The sequence below is a fragment of the Lipophrys pholis genome, assembly GCF_963383615.2.
Source record: "Lipophrys pholis genome assembly, chromosome: 2".
NCBI classification, from domain to species: Eukaryota; Metazoa; Chordata; class Actinopteri; order Blenniiformes; family Blenniidae; genus Lipophrys; species Lipophrys pholis.
Genome location: NC_137636.1, coordinates 11,773,977 through 11,795,228, shown reverse-complemented (window position 1 = coordinate 11,795,228; position 21,252 = coordinate 11,773,977). Strand labels below are relative to the sequence as shown.

Below are 21,252 nucleotides of genomic sequence, written 5' to 3'. Positions count from 1 at the left end.
CACGTCCTGCTTCCTTTATTCACCAAATGAACTTAGCTTAGTTGGGATTGCATGGCCCAAATATAGATTTTCCATCTTGTAAAAAGCAAGTGGTCACATCCTGTATGGGCCATAACATCATTACAAAGTGATGTCGGTGAAAGCGCCGCAAATAGTCAGAAGACCCTTTGAGCACCGCGGGTGTTTTTTCAGTGTCCGCTGATGCATCAGACAAGCGTTAACCAGCTGTTAACGGTCCGCCCCTCACAGTCTGCTGTGATCCCACGGATCGAGGAATATCTTTTTTTTTAGGTGGGTGTGAATTTTCTGCGCAGGGAGAAAGACGGCGTGGAACTGACCAGAGACGAGTCGTTTAAATATCGCTTCAAGAAAGACGGCTGCAAGCACGTGCTGATCATTAATGAGGCCACAAAGGAAGACTGCGGCCACTACAAGGTTAAAACCAATGGCGGCGAGTCCATGGCTGAGCTCCTGGTGCAGGGTGAGTGCCAGGCGTGACTGCGAGTACAGATTGAACCCTGGCTGTCAGTGATGAATTCTCCACGTACACATTCTCACACTGTGCCAATAGCTGCACGGCCTTGCCACTCTTGGCATGCCGTCTATCTTTAGGATACAGCACACATCATTCTTCCAAGGTTGCCGCAGCAGCGGCGTAAGTCCACGTGCCAGCTAAAGTTAGAAGACTTACTCTTCACCTGAAGGGCGCCTCGGCCTCTTTTAATCTGTTTTGTTTTCTGTGCTGGTTTGTTCATCGCATTCCGATCTTCAAAAGCTCTCGTGGTTCATCATTGTTTAAGTAAATCTTGGAATTCTCATTTCTAACAATACCCTACATTATAATGATGCTTAAAATGCTACACTCTTCCTTTTAGGTGTTTAATATTTTAGAGGCAAACATTTTTGGGAGAACGACAAACTGAGCCCTAATGATAAAGTGTAAGTTGTATGTTTTATTGCTAGATGGTAGATTTTCCTCTGGTAACAAAGCTCAGCAGCCTGACGATGCTGATGAAAGATCTGCACTGGGCCTCTCACAATTTTGTAAGTCTTTTTTTTTTTTTCCCCCAAACACATTTTTTCTATTTCTATTTTTTCTATACTCTTGTAGGTATATATTTTTTTCAATGACGTGATGTTTTTTCAGTATGAGGGCGTACTTCATTCATGTCGGAAACAACATGAGTTTGGAACCAATAAAAAAGACTTTCAAGAAAAGTATCTGGAAATAAATAAATAAATCATGGTCCAATATATGAATTATTCAAGTTTAGTACAAATTTGTTTCATGTTACACATAGATGGTAATTGTTTTTACAGAATTATTGAGAATTCTGTCTGAATTTACAGGATAAGTTCACATTTTACAATTTTATTTAGTTTTATATATTAAAAAGTTAAATTGCATTGTATTCTTAAGATTATGAAGTTTTCAGCTAAGAACTTCAGTCAAAAATGTTTTGACTTTTTGAATTTTTATGATTTGGGACAAACGTTTCATACTCATAGGAAACTAGATTTGCTGTTTTTTTAAATTATCAATTGAATTTTTCACTTTAAAATGTGGTCTTTTTGAATTTACAAGGTGAGTTTATGCCCCCAAAAAAGCGAAATGGGGGTTTATTTTCATAAATGATAAAACAATCTGCCAGTGTAATTGAAGTCTTTTCTGAGCCATGAGGCACCATAGAGGGTCAAGTGGAGCTCAAGCAGCAAGTAAAGCTTCAGGTACAACAACATTAAAATACATACATTTTGTTAAAAAAACAACAACAAATAAATCTGAGTGCACTACGCTTTCATATTTTCATTTTCTATCAAGGGTGTGTTTTTCTGGTGGATATGTTTGAATGTCTCAATTTCAATCCACAGGTGATCAAAAAATGAGCGATGGGGAAGATTCAAACTCATCTGTACACGGACGTAGGCAAAATATGAACCGTAGTTAGATTCACCCAGTAACCATTTCACTGTAGCACCCTCACAGAGCAGAGTTCCCCTCGTGGATCAACCACAAAACAAACATAGAACCCCACCTAGATGTGACTCCTGACTGAATATATATAAACCCCCTGACATTTGCATATATATTCGTGTGTGTGTGTGTGTGTGTGTGTGTGTGTGTGTGTGTGTGTGTGTGTGTGTGTGTGTGTGTGTGTGTGTGCGTGTGCGTGTGTGTGTGTCTCCCTGGAGTTGTTTGCAGATTTTGAACTTGATCCCGTACCGGCAGCCAGTCCTGTTAAGATTATCTGGCCGGTTAATCAAATACCGATCCTACCAAGAATTAACAGCTGCCATGGAGCAGCAGGGATCAACACCCCCGTCCACAGCAGAACTCCCATTATAATACCATTCCCCGCTGTGTTTGCCCTCCCCGACAGCGAGCTGATGAGAAACTCCTGTAACCTTTTACAAGGAGTGTGCTGTGACTTTTCTCGCCCGATAACAATGTCTTTGGGATAGTTTTAATAACTCCCCATCTATATTATTTCTTGAGATACACTTTAATCACGTCAGACTTCTTTATCCGGTCTTCATAGCCCTCCCACTTCATTGTCTACCATAAATCCAATTAACTATATCTTTTGTGTCTGTTGCCAAGATGCAACACACAAAGAAAAGACTCATCATGCTCAAATATCATTATCATGTTCGCCACGCAAACAATAGCTGCATCTACTTTTTTAATCACAGTATATCATCATCATCATCATCCTCATATTAGTGCATCATCTCCTGTTATGTCATAAAGTAGCACCCCCTCTCAACTCGAAAGGCCTGAATAGTTTACTTCATGCGCACTGTTTTTTTGGTTTTCTTCTTCTGACGTTCAGAGAAAGAACTGGAGGTCTATCAGAGCATCGCAGACCTCACAGTGAAGGCAAAGGACCAGGCAGTCTTCAAATGTGAGGTGTCTGATGAGAATGTGAGAGGAACCTGGTACAAGAACGGCGTTGAAGTCAAGCCCGACGCCAGAATAAACATCTCACATATCGGCAGGTGAGGACACATGCTGCCCATAGACAGAAATGGAAAGTTACGGAATTTCACAAGACTGAAAACCACGTTCGTGAACTTCAGGAACCACAAACTGACCATCGATGATGTCAAACCAGAAGATGAGGGAGACTACACCTTTGTGCCGGACGGCCATGCCTTCAACCTTTCTGCTAAACTCAACTTCCTTGGTAATATCAAAGCTTCTTTTTTTATTTAGTCATCTGTGAGACGGAATTCCATTTTCCTAAATGGTGTTTTCTTCTTTATTTTCCGGACATCCTAGAGGTGAAGATTGATTTCGTGCCACGCCAAGGTACGCCAACACAAACTTACTCGACCTGCGAACTAAACCGGTCATAACCAAAAAAGTCCACTTAACCAGTTGCACTACTTTCCAAGATCCTCCGAAAATCCACCTTGACTGTATGGGCCGCACCGCCGAGTCAACCATCGTGGTCGTGGCTGGCAACAAACTGCGCCTGGACGTCCCCATCACCGGAGACCCCGCACCCACAGTCATCTGGACCAAAGGAGAAAAGGTAACACACATTAATACCTTTGCGTTGATCAGCTGACGTGTGCCATCTGTCCAGAACTACATTAGGTAAGGTGTAAAACTAATACTGTGTTCACACTTGTAGTGCGATTCCCTGGTCTGGATTCAAGTAGAAGAAAAAAAAGAAAAAAAAGACAAATTACACTCGCTGCATGCTCGCACTGGTGTCGTGATTAAATCAGCAATCATACCAGGGTTCCTTGTGAACGAACAGAACATGAGAAGTGTGGACATATATGAACTGCAGACATTTTGAAAATCGTTTCTGAATCAACTCATCTCAGCATATTGGAAACCTCCAAATATCTGAACCAAATGGTTATGTAGTCGTCTGTTTTGTCACAAAAACATGGAAGTCTCTTCATACTATTAACTGTATGTCTCCACAAACATTTGCCAATGTTATACTATCATAGATGAAGTTTCCGGCCTAATGTTGCCACTGTATTAATGGATAAGCAACTGTTGTAGGTGTTTCAGGTTGTGGCAGTTCTATACACTTTTAGTTATTTAATGTATTGCCACATAAGGTGATCAATAAGGTGCTACTGTTTTATGAGCTGCACAGCTCTATAAGTAAACATCGAAGAAAAACACATGTGACCACATCTGTCAACACTGCCTCTTAGATATCATTTATGCAGATGTTAGTTCACTACATAGCAGAGTTTATCATTTGTCATTTTCTTATATTAACGTTGTAGGCTATGCAGATTTCACAGAGCTTAACATCAATCAAAAACCATACGACCAAAAGCAAGCAAAGACTTTGAGATGCAGTAAAAATTACAATATTTTCTGCTGATATGTAGTAAAGAGGTTTCAAGGTTTTTTTTGGGTCCCCATTAGTACGGGATGCCTGTGCTATTCTTCCTGGGGCTCAGAGGAGGCATGAAGCAGCTGGAAACTCTTCAGCAAAAAATAATTTGAATCCACGATGGTGATGCTGCAGATTTAAATCATTTAACTTCACAACATATCAAGCAGTTCTACGGAGAGTGCAAACACTATCAAGCGTTAAGGGTTTGATATGCAGCGCTGCTGTTATGCAAACTAATACTTTTATTCCATCTGTGGCTGAGATACTGGCAGGATTTCTAACACTTAATAGACGAGCAATTCTGGTCCTGGAGGCCCTCAGTTCTGCGTCTCTGCATGTTTTTCGGCTCTTAAAAAAACATGGATTTATTGAATATGTGATTTATTTCGTTCTCATGAAACTCTGCGAAAAGCCTCATTAGCGCCACCAGTTGTTTGAATCAGCGGCGGGATGAAATCATGCAGGACTCTGGTCCACGAGGACCGGGAGAGCCCACCTCTGGCTTAACGTAACTAATAAGCTGACCGCTGACCTTTTAAATGAGGAGCTGGAGCGCTCGCTCTCGTTGCTCTCCAGCTTTTACTGCTTTGCTCTGCTCAAACGTAGGCTAGTTCTGTAAAACCTGATGGTGAGGAGAAAGAAGGGAACGAAGCCTCTTGGACCATGACCGACGGAGAGGTAAGTGTTTGCATGCAGTAGAAGGCATGATTGTTTTCCGTTTCTGACTCAGTGACTGGAGTCAGAGTGAAAACAAGATACAGTTTTTATCCGTTTTCACTGATATGCACCTAAATGCCTCGAGTCTGAATTTACTTTTCTGACACAAAGTCCATAAATCCATGGACTTGCATGTACAGCTGTCGCTAGTGGAGTAAGTACCATGTAAATATGTGATTGTGCCAGCAGTTGAGTTTTAAACGAAAGAATTGATCTTCAGAACCTGACTATAGATTTTCACAAGCAACAAATATAAACACGTTCATTCACACATGTGAAGCATAGTCTCCAGCAGCTATCACTGTACATGCATATTTTCCTTTAAGTAGATTTACTCACTAGGATCAGAATAAAAAAAGTGTGCATGCCAACAAGGTAAGTGCATGTTTTGAGTGTTCCTTCTGAATTGCTGGTCAAGAAAACTGAGCGTAAGTATCATTTTGTACAGGCACGTTGATAAGTGACTCAAACCCTTTCATTTCAAGCTGAAATACGTCCATATAAATCTACAATGCCAGATGGAAGTAGTGGCACAGCAGCTTAGTGGTTAACACTCTGGCACCATAGCGAGAATGTCCTCAGGTTGAGTTCCTGTTGGCTCGGGGGCTATTCTGCGTTCTGTTTGCAAGTTCTCCCTGTGTCACTCCGGTTTTCTCTCACAGTAAAATTGAGGATTTCTCGCTGGTGTGAATGTGAGTGTGCGTCAGTGTTTGGCCCTGGATTGACTGGTGAGCGGCCGACGCCTCCATCCTCTGACCCTAAGATGAATAAAGCCTTTTAGAAGGTAGATGGTTCCATCTGTGGTATTTTATCGTTTTAAAGAACAATAAAATACCATATGGATCTAAGTACCTCATGCAAACCTGGATTTGCATGTTGACATCTTGGGTTGTTAGAAAAGTTCATGTTTGCCTCCAAAGTGACAAACATGTATGAGGTTTCCAGTATAACAGTATTTTTTTTGGTGTGTTTTGTGTTTTTGAAGAGACGTCAAGTTTCAATCGTACATTTCAGTCGTACAATTTTGTAAGTCTGCTCTGTTGCTTGCCGTGTAGGTTGTGACAGAAGGAGACGGCAGGATGCATGTGGAAACCACCAAGGGCCACTGCATCTTCACCATCGAGGGCGCAGAGAGGCAGGACGAGGGGGTTTACTCTGTTGTGGTTCGAAACCCCGCGGGAGAAGACACTGCTGATATCAACGTGAAAGTTGTTGGTACGCTAAAGCTATTTTGTGACTGTAGCCTGATAACTACCAAACACACAAGCAGTCATGGTAGAGCATGGATACATGTCGTCAGGAAGAAGAAACAGGTTTGCATATGCTCCAAAAAGTGTGAAAGTTTATTGTTTTTGTCTTATAATGATAAAATGAAAGAATATATTATCGTATAATAACATATATATGATATTTACTTCACTTTGATGGTCCCATTTAAAACCAAGTCAGCAAAGTGCATTAGCCACACAGAATGAACACACAGACGTCATCCAACAGAACAAAAATTGACAAAATGATTCTGTAAGAAATAAAGAAAATAAGTCCAAATGAAAACGTGACGTAAAGGAGTCTTCCTCCACAGATGTCCCTGATCCTCCTCAGGCTCCTACCATCCTCAGTGTGGGAGAGGACTCCTGTGTAGTTCACTGGGATCCTCCTGCGTTTGACGGAGGACAGCCCGTCATCGGTAAAAAGTGCCTCTCGCTTCCGAACGATCGCATGCGTCCGCCCCCGAAGACGCTGACAATAACATGCTTATTTTCAGGCTACGTGCTGGAGAGAAAGAAGTTGAAGAGCTACAGGTGGATGAGGCTGAACTTTGACCCTTACCCTGAAACAACTTATGAAGCCAAGCGGATGATCGAAGGCGTGCCGTACGAGATGCGAATCTACGCCGTCAACGGCATCGGCATGTCTCGTCACAGCCCTGCCTCACAGCCGTTTGTGCCAGTTGGTGAGTCTTTACAGGCTTTTACCAGCTCTCGTCATACCGCATTCTGTTGGACATTTTCATACTTATGAAATGCTTCATATGCTTCATCACATATTCAATATGAGGAAGTATTAATCTCCTAAATTAATATTCATACGAGGTTTTCTTAGCAATCATGAGTCACTTAGTCGCCCCCTCTCGTTTCATTAAGGCTTATTTTGGTCTTTTAATTAAGTCCCTCCAACCATTGTAGATTACTTCTTCTTATGACATCACATGAACGCTTTGTCTGAGACTTGTGTCCACATGGTTCTGCAAAAGTATTTGTACTAAGGTATTTTCAGATATCTGTAGATTGTTTGAGTAATTGTATGATAGCGCTTTACTTTAGCACCTCCATTTGACCCTGAATATATTTACTGTTTGTTCCGGTGAAGAAATCAAAGCAGCTGATGGGAACAGTTATCAAACCTTCACCTGTTGATGAACTCAAGAGTGCTCAAGTTTGGAGCAATCATGGGTGGAAAACATGCTTACAAAAAGGCATTGTGCATCAGTGTGGTTAAAAATCGTTTTTTTACTTTTAAGAACTTTCTTCATGCGATTAAAAAAATAAGATGAACACTTTCTTACACAAATACCTGCTTTTCTACTTAAGTAAATGATGCGAGTACTGTAGCCAATTCAGTGGTTTTAATATGGGATTGTAGTATTTCTTGTGGGCCATAAATGGAAATATCTTCAGCAACAGGAAGTAAATTCTTACAAATGTTGTGAAGTTAAGCTGCCTTTGCGATGTGGAGGGCCATGTGATGTGAATGATGATTCATCATCATTTCATTTTCATTATTTTACCTAGGTACTGTCCATTAATTTTGTGAAAGATGACAAAAAGCTATTTCATTCTATACTTTTCTGTTCTGGTGGAAATAACTCATGACAGCGTGGGTTCAAATAGAGCCGAGGGCCTTTCTGTGTGGAGTTTGCGTGTTCTCCCCGTGTGCTAGACCTCAGCTCTCACCCCCTGTGCTGCGCTGTGTGGCTGCCTACTGAATGCTGAAATTTCCCAAAGGGCAGTAATAAAGTACAATTAGTCTTTCTCTAACTACCCAGAGGAATATAGTTATTTTTGTTTGTATTATTTCTCCAGTTACATGAGAGTCCCGAAAGGTTCTCTGACTAGATTGAGCAAACCAACATTGTATTGCCATGAAGAGATGATTAATGGTTTGTCTCAGCTGCAGAGGCAGGAGGTGATAAAACTGACATGTCTGGCCCGTGATGGCTCTGGTGTTGGGTCGCTCCTCGGTCAGTTGGACTCACGTTTCACTAAGGGCGAGTTGTCTAGTTGACTCCTGAGCGAGCAGGGTCATGTTTGCTTTTTTTTTTTTCTTTTCTTCTTCTAGTAATCTAAGTCTGTGGACTGTGTGGGTAACTAAAATATAGGCCGCGAGTATATGAATGTCAGTCATGAGGTTGTGTGTGCATTTCTGAAACTCAAAGATTTTGGCCTAACTCAGTCCTCCAGCAACATTGAAAATGTAATGCGAAAAGTAAAACGTTTACTTGAATCCAGTGTGCAACTAAAGCAAGAGTTACTTATACTTGTAACTGTAGTCATTTACCTTTTTCTTTTTGTTGTTGTTAAATATTCAACACTGCACAGCAACCACAGAAACATATTGTCTTTAAAAAGCAGAAAGTTTCTCATATAAAATGTACTCAGAGTAAAAGTTACTGAGTAGTCTCTCAGTCTCAGTCTCTCCTGAGTAGCGCTGAGTCACTGGCCGCCTTTGTATGGTCACTTTTTTGTCAACCAGATTAAATCCTGTCCGATTAAAGGATCAGTTTGGTCCATTTACATGAACACTGAATAAAATAATGGGAATATTTATCTGTACCAAGATGTGACCCCATATATTTCAGTGGGTCTATCCCATAATGCTTTGCGCCGTGACATTTCTGGTCTGTTACATGCGCACAGAATCCCACAACAGGCTTCACCCGGATGTCCGCTAATATCAAAACTGGAATTAACACCAGTTAATATGCTTTTTTTCCTTATTTTTGAAACTGTAACGTCTCTTGGTGCAAAGTATAGTCAGGAAATGACGTGAAGAGACACTTTTGTTCACGATGTGGCATGGATCAGATTGAAGGTGCAAATTTAATCGGATGAATTTTGGTCCACGTAACCACGGCTAATAGGACATAAATCTTCCTCGGCCTCTCTGGGCAAACACAACTTGCACCGCATAATATTGCTGTTTCTTTTCTTGTCCTTGAAGTTGGTGGTTCCTCATGGCAAGGGGTTCACAAAGGTCTTTTCGAGTTCAACTTCAGCAGAAGTCGACAAGGTTTGGCTTTGCACTTGATTCGTGTCACCGACGTCCCACTCAGGCCCCGCTTACAAGACAATGAAAATGAGTGTATCCCCAAAACTTTCTTCACTTTTGGTTGGTCCCTTTACACGACACTGGTGGTCTGATCCACTGCATCCATAACGTTTTCACAACAGCTCCCAAGGCGGAACAGGGCATCACCCTGGCGCCCTCTATTGGCCAGCCGCCACTGGGATTAGGTGTTGTCACAAGGACGTTGTTGTGTAAACAGGGCCTCAGTCTCCATCGTTATTGTGACTCAAGATGCAGTTTGTTCTCCTACTCCATCATTCACTGCAGTATTTCTAGGACACAATATTTTGAATTTAATAAAAACATTTTTTTTTTTTACATTTTTACTCAAAACCGATATAATCGGAAATGTAGTGGAGTACAATACTTTAAAATATATGTATATATATATTTAAGTAAAAGTACAAGCACACAAAAAACTACTCAATTACAGTAATGTGAGTAAATGTAATTAGTTACCTTCCACCTTTCGCGATCAGTCTTGCTATAAATCCTAAATCTTAACACCCAAGCGTTTTTCTTTTTGTACATACTATACTACAGCAAAGCTCATCGTTAAGAGTAATCTCTGTGATTACATCCTGCGATTCAGTGGCTCAGTGTTGGATTGTCTCTTATTCTGCCACACATTTTCTTTTACTTACATCTCATCCTCCACTTGTTGATTTAAGAGAGAGAATCATTGTGTCCAGATGGCCAATAACTTGTAAGACAGCTGATTAGGAAACTATCCTTGGAATCCCTCTCTATAAATAATGGCCTGGAAGCCCTCGGACCTTTTACTTAACGCAGGGTGTTGGTTGCTACTGTGGAGGCTGCTGCAGGAGAAGCATTGTTATTTGTACAACCGGAGACTGCGAGTCAGTGAGGGCGGGAGTGACAGAATGCACAAGTAGGCTAGAGGAGCACATTTGGACGAGGACACATACAACCATCCGGTCTCAATCAGGAGAAGGACTGCACGCCCAGACAGAAATGACAAAAACTAAACTCCCAAAGACAGCGGAGAAGAAGCCAGCAGAAGAAAAGCAACCTGTGGGAGAAGCAGAAGAAACATCCTCCTGTGCCCCTGTGGAGCCACGAGTAGAGCCTCCTCCCCCTCCACCTGCTGACTCAGAACAGGAACCAGGCACCAGCAGCGAACCTCCAGCAGCAACCCCTGCAGAAGCCGCTCCCGGCGGAGTCGAGGCGGCTCCCACCGAGAGTGATGCCGCTGCAGCAGAAGGTGGTCCTCCTGCAGAGGAGGAAGCAGCACCGCCAGCAGAGGAGACGCCCGTGGAGCCTGTTCCTGCTGCTGAGCCACAGCCTGTTTGCAGTAGGCATTATTTAATTTGGACGCTGGTTTATGATTATTTATAGTGTGTGTGTATTAGAGTGAGCGTCAGTCAGCAACTTTAAGTCTTCATTTTGCTCAAAGGAACACACATAAATGGCATTATTGTGTTTTGTTCTTCAGTCCAGACGACACAGTTTCCTTTTAAATGATCTCTGCTACGTTTGACTCTTCCCACACACACAGAAAACTTTGACCTTTGACAGAAGCTCCCATAACTTTAATTCGGTCTGTGGTGACGACGAGCCCATCCAGTGAACTTCAACACCTCTCTGTTCACATTCTGTCAACAACATAAAATATTTGGTTGACTGATTTTTTTTCCCTCTTGGAAGGACAGTGAGAGGTCCTCCACTATCACACATATTTTACTCTTTGCTATGAAGAACTGTGAAAACATTCAAATCATTTACAGCATCACAAGAGGACGTAAAGAGAGAAGGACCCAGTGTTGGTTTTCATTCATTTTAAATCACTGCAAAAATGTAATTGTTCACTGTTGATAGAGTAGCTGTGCTTAACACTCAACAAAAACCCATGTATCTGTGGTCTTCAGAGATCAGATGAATAGTTTCGTAGTAATTGAGTAATTTTGAAGTTAAAGACTCTTAACTTGGTGTTTAATTTGTTTCTACTTACATATGTCAGTGCATTTTGAAATTATATGGCTCAAAATTGTTTTCTTTACTTTGATCCACACAAAGCTATAGTTTAATCTTCCTTGACACTTAATTTGTCACTTTAATAATATTTGTGTGTCTTTCCTGTTCATGTGTCTGTATTTGGTGGAGAATGAAAACCATGGTACTATTGTCCAACCGTGTACCCCCAAAACGCAGACTCAGCGCCCGGTTTACAGGTTGAGCTATGCTTTAAGGTCTGAGCTTACAGTTAGGTTAAAGTTAGAGTTAATGTCACAGAGAGATTTAGGCACTCGATCATGGAAGTTAAAGTTATCATGATAGGTTGGGAAATGCGTTTTTCTTTTTTTTCCCCCTCAATGGGATGTGTGTATTTGTGTGTTTTATAGCCAGAGTCAAGATCTTTTCTTCAGGGCAGCTCAGAATTGTTGTGGCATTGGAGTTATGTGTTGTTGGACAGAACCGATGAACCGAAGACTCTTGTAACACAAACTGAAATCCTGTTATTTAATTATTGTACCCATGAGGGACACAAAGTACAGCAGCCATTTACACTCACACAGCTCAGGTTTCCCCAAATGAGAAAATGATACCACACACACACACACACACACACACACACACACACACACACACACACACACACACACACACACACACACACACACACACACACACACACACACACACACACACACACACACACACACACACACACACACACACACACACACACACACAGGCTTACAAGCTAATAGACTGTTTGATACCTCATAACACACCCTGAGACATTTAATACTGAAATAAAAATAGGCCGTGTTATTACTTGAATTAGCTACAATCCAATTGATTAAACTAGTCCATTGTTAAATGACTCTCATCCACATTTAGACCAGTTTCCTCTTGACTTTTGGCTTTTACATTTAACAGGCTTCGTATTATACTTGCCCTGTAAACAAATTATGCATGCTGTTAAATTTCCATACTAAATCTATACCATACTGCTGGAATTCAATCACAGATATTCATTTTGTATGTGTCACTGTACAACATGATGAAGTGAGTCAGAATACGAATATTGACAGGAAACGATGGTGATATTAGCAAACAAAATGACCATGTGGATGGGTTTGCAATACGTGTCATGTGTTGCGCGTGCCTGAAAATGTGCCTGTCTGAACAGCACAAAATAATGAGTCATAGACACAATCATAGACATAGTGTGTGACCAAGTCCAGTCGACCTGATTCGGTTGCTTTGAGACCTCCGACCTGCACAAATGAAATGATATGAATATGATATGATATGAATGAATATGTATAGACAACTTCTGTACCACGTGTGAGGGAAATCAACTTGTTATTTACAGCCCTTGTAGGCACACACACACATCTCAGAGCCCACACACTGAACTTAAGTTCGAATTGTAGCATGAACACACAAAATCTCAATATCAATAAAGATGCAAAACATAAGATAGACGCAGCACTCTTTAGGTGAGCACAAGTCGTGTCGTTACTCTAATAGCTATCCAGAGAGCTCAGTTTCAGTTTTTTGTTGCAAATGGTGAAGTTGAATTCGTTCATTTTGGTCTTTTGGAGAATGCTTCTGACTCTGCTTGTGTTTAACTAGCTGTGCCTTGTTTAATCATCTCTCTGCTGTGCTCAACTAGCTCAAACAGCCCTCCTAATAAAATAAAGATCACAATATCAATATTAATTTTGAAAGCACGAGCAACCAGAGAGCAGTCTTAGGAAGCAAACTGCTGAATGACAAGAAAGTGCTGTTACATATGGCGCTCAAGACGTGGCTTGTTAGACATTTATTGATGAGATTATATGTGCTCTGTGAATATCTCAGACTAAATGCTGCCTTGTTTGTGAAGTCATTGAAGCCACTCCGGAGCAGAGCAGAGTTATGTAAATGCATCTTAACTGCTGTAATTTGACGTGACACATGCAGCTTATGTGCCACAATTCTTCTAGTCTATTTTCAACAAGAGCGCGAATCCTTGTCAATCCAAGACTCGTTTCTCATGTCAGCAGCTCATTTTGCTGGCTCGGCCGTGACTAAAGGTGCATAGTAATCTACCGTGGGTGTCATATGACAGACGTAATTATACTTCATGTACGGTAGCAGAATTCAAAACACTCTAGGACCGAGTGTCATGTCTATAAGTCTACTAGAGGATATAGTTTAAAAGCCTGTGTGTTTTCACATGACTCTCGGGTGGCTCGTTTAAATAAATAGGACCCACCCTTTTTTAAATGTGCTGCTGGTCGATGCATAGCGTATGCCTCTTTGAGTGAGCTCAAGTCTTGCTTTTACTATAGAAACAGGGATCATAAAATCAATGCTGCAGTCAAAGCTGCTCTAAAGCTTTGCGTCTTCCTGAAATCTTTGACCAATCTGTTTTGCAATTAAATAATCATTTATTGGATTACCGTAATGCACTAAAGGACTTAACAATCCATTTATCTCTCATCTGCCTCTTCACTCAGCCCCAACCAGCGAGCCCCTTGGACTGTGCGTGGACGATGTCAGTGACACTTCCATCTCGCTGAAGTGGCGGCGGCCTGAGAGGATCGGCTCAGCTGAACTCGAGGGTTACGGGGTTGAGTACTGCAAGGAGGGCAGTAAGTGCCGCAGCCAGACGTCTGCATGCTCCCGATAAGGAAGAAGAGTTAATCACAAGACAGTTAAATCCTCAAAATGTGTTCGCAAATGCCCAACTATCTCTGAACCAAACTGAAATGCAGATTAATAGAGGGTCCTACGAGACGCACTGTGTCTGTACTTTGACTTTGGCTTCAAAGGGATCTCTTCTTCTTTCTTTCTTTTTTTTTTCTTCGTCTGACAGCTGATGAATGGATACCAGCAATCGAGGGTCTGACAGAAAGGACATCAGTGGTTGTCAAAGGTCTCACCACTGGAGACAAGCTGCAGTTTCGTGTGCGGGCCTTCAACATGGCGGGGCCCAGTGCTCCTGCCACTCTGGCTCAGCCCGTCACCATCAGAGAGATTATGCGTGAGTATTTATAGACACATTTTACAACTTTCCGTTCTGTTAGTTTACTGTCTTGGCTTTAACAACACGTGGTTTTCTTTCGCCAATCTTATTTTCTTTTTTTCTTCACAGAACGCCCTAAAATTTGGCTCCCCAGATATCTTCGCCAGACTCTCATGAAGCAAGTTGGAGAAACTGTCAACATTGTGATCCCATTCCAGGTGGTGGACACGTTTAAATCACTAAAGGATCCTGGTTAAACTGACATGGGAGCTTTAAAATGCTCTGACGTTCCTCACCTGGTCAAATGCATTGATAATCCATAGAATATAGTTTTTTTTCTTGACTCCAGACAGTTCTTATAAAATACATTCTGAACAGATGACATCTGCTGATCTCCATCTCAACCAACAATAAAAACTTATTTGATCACTTTACTGACCAGTAAACATTGGAGAAAAAAATATTAAGAGGCGTCAATGTTGAACTGATCTTCTTTTACCTGTAATTCTCAGTTAGAGGACAACAAAAGAAGTCCTTTTAGTGTTAACAGGTTTTCTACAGGTATCAGGAGCTGGAAAGTGGAAACAAAATGTAAAGTGGTGCCGTAGTTCCCATTAGCCCAGCGTAGATTGCAGGGGAGAGATCCAAGCAAAGAGGAGTATATTTGCTGTAAATGTACTGCTTCACCTGCAGTACCTGACGTGGCCTTTTCTTTTCAACGCAGGGTAAACCCAGGCCAAAAGTTACATGGAGCAAAGACGGGGAAGTTCTCAGTCCTCAATTTGCCAGTGTGAGAAATAGCGAAGTAGACACAATTCTCTTCATCCGCAAGACCGAGAGACAGCACTCGGGCAGATATGACCTCCAGGTGCAGATTGAGAACGTGGAAGATACCGGAGTGATCACACTGCAGGTTGTTGGTAAGCAGCAGTCATGAACACACGTGGAGCGGCAAGGATAAACATGGTATTAGTGGCTAATTAGAGCTCCTGTTTTTCTTTTCGTAGATGTCCCGGGCCCCCCCGAGGCTCTGAAGATCGTGGATGTTTGGGGTTTCAATGTTGCACTCGAGTGGAAGCCACCCAAGGACAACGGCAACTGTGAAATAATTGGATACAACATCCAGAAAGCTGACAAGAAGACGATGGTTAGACTCTGTGACTGAACAAGGCCAAACCAGCCTTGTTAGAGCCCGATAGGCAACAAATCAAAGATTCAAGAATTTAAATTTGATCTTAATATGTTTAATGCTTCTAAATTATTTTGTACTGATGATTGGAGTAATAGATTACAGAGAACAGAAGACTATAAATGATTTGGGCAACAGCAATCATACATAAATACCATAAACTGTATTTAGATTTAGGTATAAACAAATAGTCCAAACTTCTAGAACTCATTCTTTCAGTGTTATTCTAATTGAAGCAGGTCAAGTTCAAGTCCAGATCATAAATCATTGACTCACTTTTTGATGTAATCAAATTCTTACAATATTCAGGGAAAAATATTTTGCCTGCTTCATAATGTAATAGTGAAGATTTTTAAGTTTTTGGCTCAGATCTTGTTATACTATAGACCAGTTTTGATATTTTAGTAAATTTTTATTATTACATTTCAGGCTCAGCACTTTTTTTTTAACATTATCAACCAGTTAATACTTTTTGGGTTTTATTACATCATATTTTATAACATTTTGGGTTGTTGTTACATATCAGGCGCTAACAAGCCTTCTTATATTTACAGTATTACGTGCAACAATGATTTTGGGTTTGTAGAACACTTGTAAAAATCCATTGCTTTATGACTTTTTTTTTTTTTTTTTAATGCATCGTTGTCATTCCCTTTCGTCTTGCTTCTCTATTCAAATAGCTTTACAGAAAAAAACCTGATGGAAAAACCAGATATGAATAGAGGCAGAAGATTTTCAGACTCCTCCAGGAACCGACTCCCACTCACTGGAAATAATTACATTTATGTTATCATTACTTTCTGATCTCTGTCACCTTGAAGGGCACCTTTCCCTTGTCATAGCAAAGATGTGCCAGATAACCCCAGCTTGACATTCTCGTAGGATAATCCAGTTATTTATAAGACGTGATTACAATGGGACAATGACAAAAGCACAGACACATTGGGATATTTTATCCTCGCCTGTGACACCTACACTGGAGTCGCCCAATGCTGAGCACACAGTCTCCTCTCATGCATCATGGGCCCATTGGCCTGGGCCGGGACTGCCTCTGTCCTCCACCTCCAGCCAACAATGTTGGCCAGGAATGTCCTAATCTTATCCCCGCAGCCAGCCTTGACCTGGTCTGAATTGTCAGTTCAGTGACGCACGGCCATTGTTCTCTGGCCAGCCAGGCCGCTGGTTCATGTTCCGCTTGTTGTCATTATTAGATCTAATTAATTTGACTTACATCAGACCGAGCTCGAAGATAGGGACTATCACATTACGCATAACGGTGTGCTTGTTACGTGTCAGAGATGAAAGTGCTGAGGACGCACGTACTTCAAATCTACTCGGCTCATATTGCAATGCACTACTAAATTAAAAAAATCTGGGTATATAAACTCAAACTCAAACTCAATATAAGCATGGACACACAGCACCATGGTATAGTGGTTTGCAGCTTTGCCTCACAGTCCAACAACATGCTTCTCAGGTTAATTAGTGACTGTAAATTTCCAGTGGGAGTGAATGTGAATAATTGTTGGTCTGTGTTTGGCCCGTGATGGACTGTTGTGTTATTTATTGTAAATGGATTTCACTCAGTATACCAGTTGAAGTGGTATAGAGGACATAAGGATGGATAATCCCTTTTATATAAATTCACAAAGTAAGGGGGTTAAACTAAAAGTAAATACATGTTTGAAGCCATTAAAATCTTTGTGTACTGTCCTGCCACAAACTGTTGAAGTGACAGAAAGTTGGCACTAAAGTGATGGACATCATTTTTAAACACCAAATAATCAGTTTAAAATCACACATATCATTCCACTTTAATTTTCCACCTTTCAGTACAACATGGACCATGTGCTGGACAGGATATAAATCTGAAGCTCCTGTGTGCTCTTCACATACAGGAGTGGTTCACAGTCTTTGATCAGTACAGACGAACCCACTGCGTCGTGTCCGACCTCGTCATGGGAAACGAGTACATCTTCAGAATCTTTGCCATCAACCTGGTGGGCTTCAGTCCCGAGCCCTGCTGCACGAAGGACAGCGCTTATATCCTGAAAACAGGTGGGCTTTAGCTGAATATAAAAACTGAATCGAAAGCAGTTAATACAGCTGGGGGTAGATCACAGAAGTGAAGTTATTCGTTTCTTTTTGTGTGTTCATCCAGGTATTGAGTACAAGCCGCCCTCCTACAAGGATCCCAACTTCTCAGAGGCTCCCAAGTTCACGCATCCTTTGGTGAACAGGTCCATCATAGCGGGATATAACGCCACGCTCAGCTGCTCAGTGAGAGGCATACCCAAGGTCGGCAAGGGTTTTAGTGTGTAAAAAAACCTCTCTGATGTAATTTCTGCACTGGGACATGTTCCAATGATTAAATGTTGGTTAATAATGGCTGCAATCAGATCATACAGAAGGAGCGGTTTCAATGGAATTTGGTGAAGTTAAAATATAAAACGGACCTCAGTATTGCTGAACTGAAAGACGTTGAACCACTTGAAGATTTAAGTGGATGGGCATTCCCTGACCTATTTATAACCACTGTAGTAGAAGAGTGTCAAAATGTATGCAAGGCAGTTTAGAGCAGCGGTGTGAAACCCATTTTACTTCGGGGACCACATGCAACACAATGTGATCTCAAGTGGGCCAGACAAGTAAATAATGGCAATATAATCTATAAATAATTAGAACTCGAAATCTATTTCTTTGTTTTAGTGCAGCAAAGAATTGATATTTTCTTGAGTTCATATTTAATTAACTATCCTTTTACAACACACGACAAACCTGAAATTTGAATAATAGAACTGCAAATTCACTGTGTGCTTTTACAACTTCTTATAACACTATTTACATCTTCAAAGGCCTCATCTGAGATGGAACTCAAATATTGTAGACTAGTTCATTCTATGAGCAGAATAACTTGTTAAATGCTATAAATGATCTCCAATGTAGCTATATTTCTATATCTATGCAGTAATCTTGAGCACCTAAACTGATTCACCACAGAATATATAAATAAAGGGCGCCCCTGGTGGTCAAATTAATATATTGCAGTTAATGTAATCTCTCACAGCAACTCTGGTAACAATTTATCTCAACACACACACACACACACACACACACACACACACACACACACACACACACACACACACACACACACACACACACACACACACACACACACACACACACACACACACACACACACACACACACACACACACACACACACAAAGCTGGGGATCAGTAGCAACTAATAGACACCCTGTCTTCAGTGAAACAGAACCATGTAGATATGATTGTTACTTCACTAAATAGCGGCTTGATTGTCCAACTACAAAAGCATCAAGATATCATCTCACGCTGCCACATTTCATCCTGCCCCGTTTAGCCCAAAGTCACTTGGTACAAGAACAAGATGGACATCACGAACGAGTCCAAGTACCGAATGCTCAGTAAGCAGGGCGTCCTGACGCTGGAGATCCGCAAGCCGTGTCCGTTTGACGGGGGGGTGTACATGTGCAAGGCGGTGAACGACAGCGGGGAAGACATCGTGGAGTGTAAACTGGAGGTTCGGCGTAAGTACATCGTCTGAGTGGCACAGAAACATTTTCCTTTGTCGTCCTTGTTTTCTCCTCTTTTTCATCCTGGACAAATATCAGGCTGCTGCACGAACGTTAAAGTCAAACGGCTACAGAAATCAGATACAGGATGAGTAACTTTATGTTATTCAGGATTTCTAATTTCCAAAAAGTGTCCTAGAAAAACTGTGAGATTTACTGTAAACTCGACTAAGAAAACCTGAACAGAAGTTCAGATTTCATTCACAAATTGTAGTCTTAGATAACTGAGACAACTCAAACACTTCATTTTGTAGCGTTAAAGATTTCTTTTAGTTGTTTTCATGAGCTTACATGTCTATGTTGTTAATATTCAGTCAGTATTCTTTATTACTGAAAACCATAAACTCCATTTTCAGACTCAGAAATATTGGTAAATTATTGGTAAATTGTAGACTCACTTGTATAAAGACTTAAACTCCTTTGGCGGTGCAGTATTTCAATTGTATGTAATAGCAATGTTGTCCATTAGAAGGCAGTAGTGAGTCAGTGGAGTACACAGTTTGTTCTAAATGCAGTCATTGTTTACTGTTTGTACAAGGTTTGCCTGCTCTCTGTTTAGTTTGTGATTTCCTAAAGCTCCACCTTCTCTTTTCTTCTCTCTCTGGACTGAAGACAGACGAGATGCTGGATATTCAGGCGAGCCTGTTAGCGTGCTAACTTCAGCGCCCACGCCGCCAGCATCGCTCGTAGAAATCAACACAGTGACTTTGTCACTGGTTTCTTTTAATACATAGTGTATCTTTAAAGTAAAGCCAAACACCTTTGAGGAAACTACTTCTTGGCAATATCACTAAACAATAACGACACCGAGGCTTAATTTCATGTGGTAGAAATAACGATTAAAGTACTAAACACTTTTTGGACTGTGTAGCTACAGGCTCCGGGCCCCTTTTCTGTGAGGCTGGAAAGCTAACCGCTGCACCACTGTTCACTTTTGCAGTTATTTTTGTTTCCTTTGTCTTGATGCATACGTGTGTGTATTCTTGGCTTGCAGCTCAAATTCCCAAAGAAACGAAGAAGGAAGCCAATAAGTAACTGTGAGATCTTCGCCGCCGACTGAAGGGAATGTTTCCTCTTCTACATATCGACTGTTTGATGCCATCAGAGACTCCTCACCTGCATCGTGAGATATGCTGGGCCCACGTCCTTCGATTGGTTCAAGTTCTGCAGCCAACTTGCATGGAGTCTAGTGTTAGCGTTTTATTCCCTCATCTGGCTCCTCAGAGGCTTTTTATTGGAAGAAGAAAAAAACATTTAAATGTAGGATTCTGCCACCCTAGTCCCTGCCTGTTTTTGAGATTAGACATGAATGTTAGTGATTGTCATGAAGATGGCGCATAGAAGCAAAGAAACGGCAACATATATATGTGATCATTTCTAATTCCCACTTAATTCAGATTACTGGAGGAAGAAAAGTAATGTTTGGATTGTATGGCGTGCAATAAACTTGTTTGATAAACACAGAGTGGTCTTGTCGGTTTGTATAATGGCATTACAGAATCCACCAATCAGGCCTGTATGGTGGAGAGGCCTGAAGGAAGCCACTCCTTGGTAAAAGGCACATGGCAACCCACCTGGAGTTTGCCAAAATTGAGGACAACGTCTCCGGAGAGATAAAAATGACTGCGCACAGACAATACCCATCCCACTTGATGGAGCTTGGCAGGTTCTGCAAATCGAAAAATACGCCAAATTGTCCAACGATAGGTGCGCCAAACTTATGGCATCACATTCAAACAGACTTGAAGATATAATTGCTGCCAAACATGCAACAACAAAGAATTGAGCAAAGGAATTATGTGTGTGATTTCTTGGTTGTTTAAGTTTGTACACATTTAAAATAATATTGATTTAATCCATTTGGGAACAAAGCTGCAACACAACGAAATGTGGAAAAGGTTATGCATGCACACAGAGCCATCCATCCATACGCCGCTGTCATTTCATCTGTATTTCTGTCCATCTCCTGGAAGCTCACGGACACGGACCGATGGAGCCGAACCACCAGTAATCGTAGGA

At 41.3% G+C, this 21,252-nt stretch overlaps 1 protein-coding gene across 2 annotated transcripts in view; it reads left to right on the top strand.

Annotated features, from left to right (window-relative positions):
• Positions 1 to 20,689, top strand: part of mybpc3 (myosin binding protein C3) — a 36,524-nt gene extending 15,835 nt beyond the window's left edge. The window contains exons 13-30 of one of the 2 annotated variants that reach the window (XM_080458211.1): positions 315 to 481; positions 2,835 to 3,000; positions 3,082 to 3,188; positions 3,284 to 3,313; positions 3,400 to 3,539; positions 4,983 to 5,054; positions 6,149 to 6,308; positions 6,676 to 6,780; positions 6,859 to 7,047; positions 13,916 to 14,050; positions 14,275 to 14,442; positions 14,554 to 14,642; positions 15,149 to 15,344; positions 15,432 to 15,571; positions 17,512 to 17,671; positions 17,775 to 17,911; positions 19,002 to 19,188; positions 20,228 to 20,689. In XM_080458211.1, the coding sequence (XP_080314337.1) occupies positions 315 to 481; positions 2,835 to 3,000; positions 3,082 to 3,188; positions 3,284 to 3,313; positions 3,400 to 3,539; positions 4,983 to 5,054; positions 6,149 to 6,308; positions 6,676 to 6,780; positions 6,859 to 7,047; positions 13,916 to 14,050; positions 14,275 to 14,442; positions 14,554 to 14,642; positions 15,149 to 15,344; positions 15,432 to 15,571; positions 17,512 to 17,671; positions 17,775 to 17,911; positions 19,002 to 19,188; positions 20,228 to 20,268 (2,389 nt within the window). In that variant the 3' untranslated portion in view covers positions 20,269 to 20,689. The remainder of the gene's footprint in view (positions 1 to 314; positions 482 to 2,834; positions 3,001 to 3,081; positions 3,189 to 3,283; positions 3,314 to 3,399; positions 3,540 to 4,982; positions 5,055 to 6,148; positions 6,309 to 6,675; positions 6,781 to 6,858; positions 7,048 to 13,915; positions 14,051 to 14,274; positions 14,443 to 14,553; positions 14,643 to 15,148; positions 15,345 to 15,431; positions 15,572 to 17,511; positions 17,672 to 17,774; positions 17,912 to 19,001; positions 19,189 to 20,227) is intronic. The other variant, XM_080458212.1, reaches the window with a different exon arrangement.
• The last annotated feature ends 563 nt before the right edge of the window (positions 20,690 to 21,252 follow it).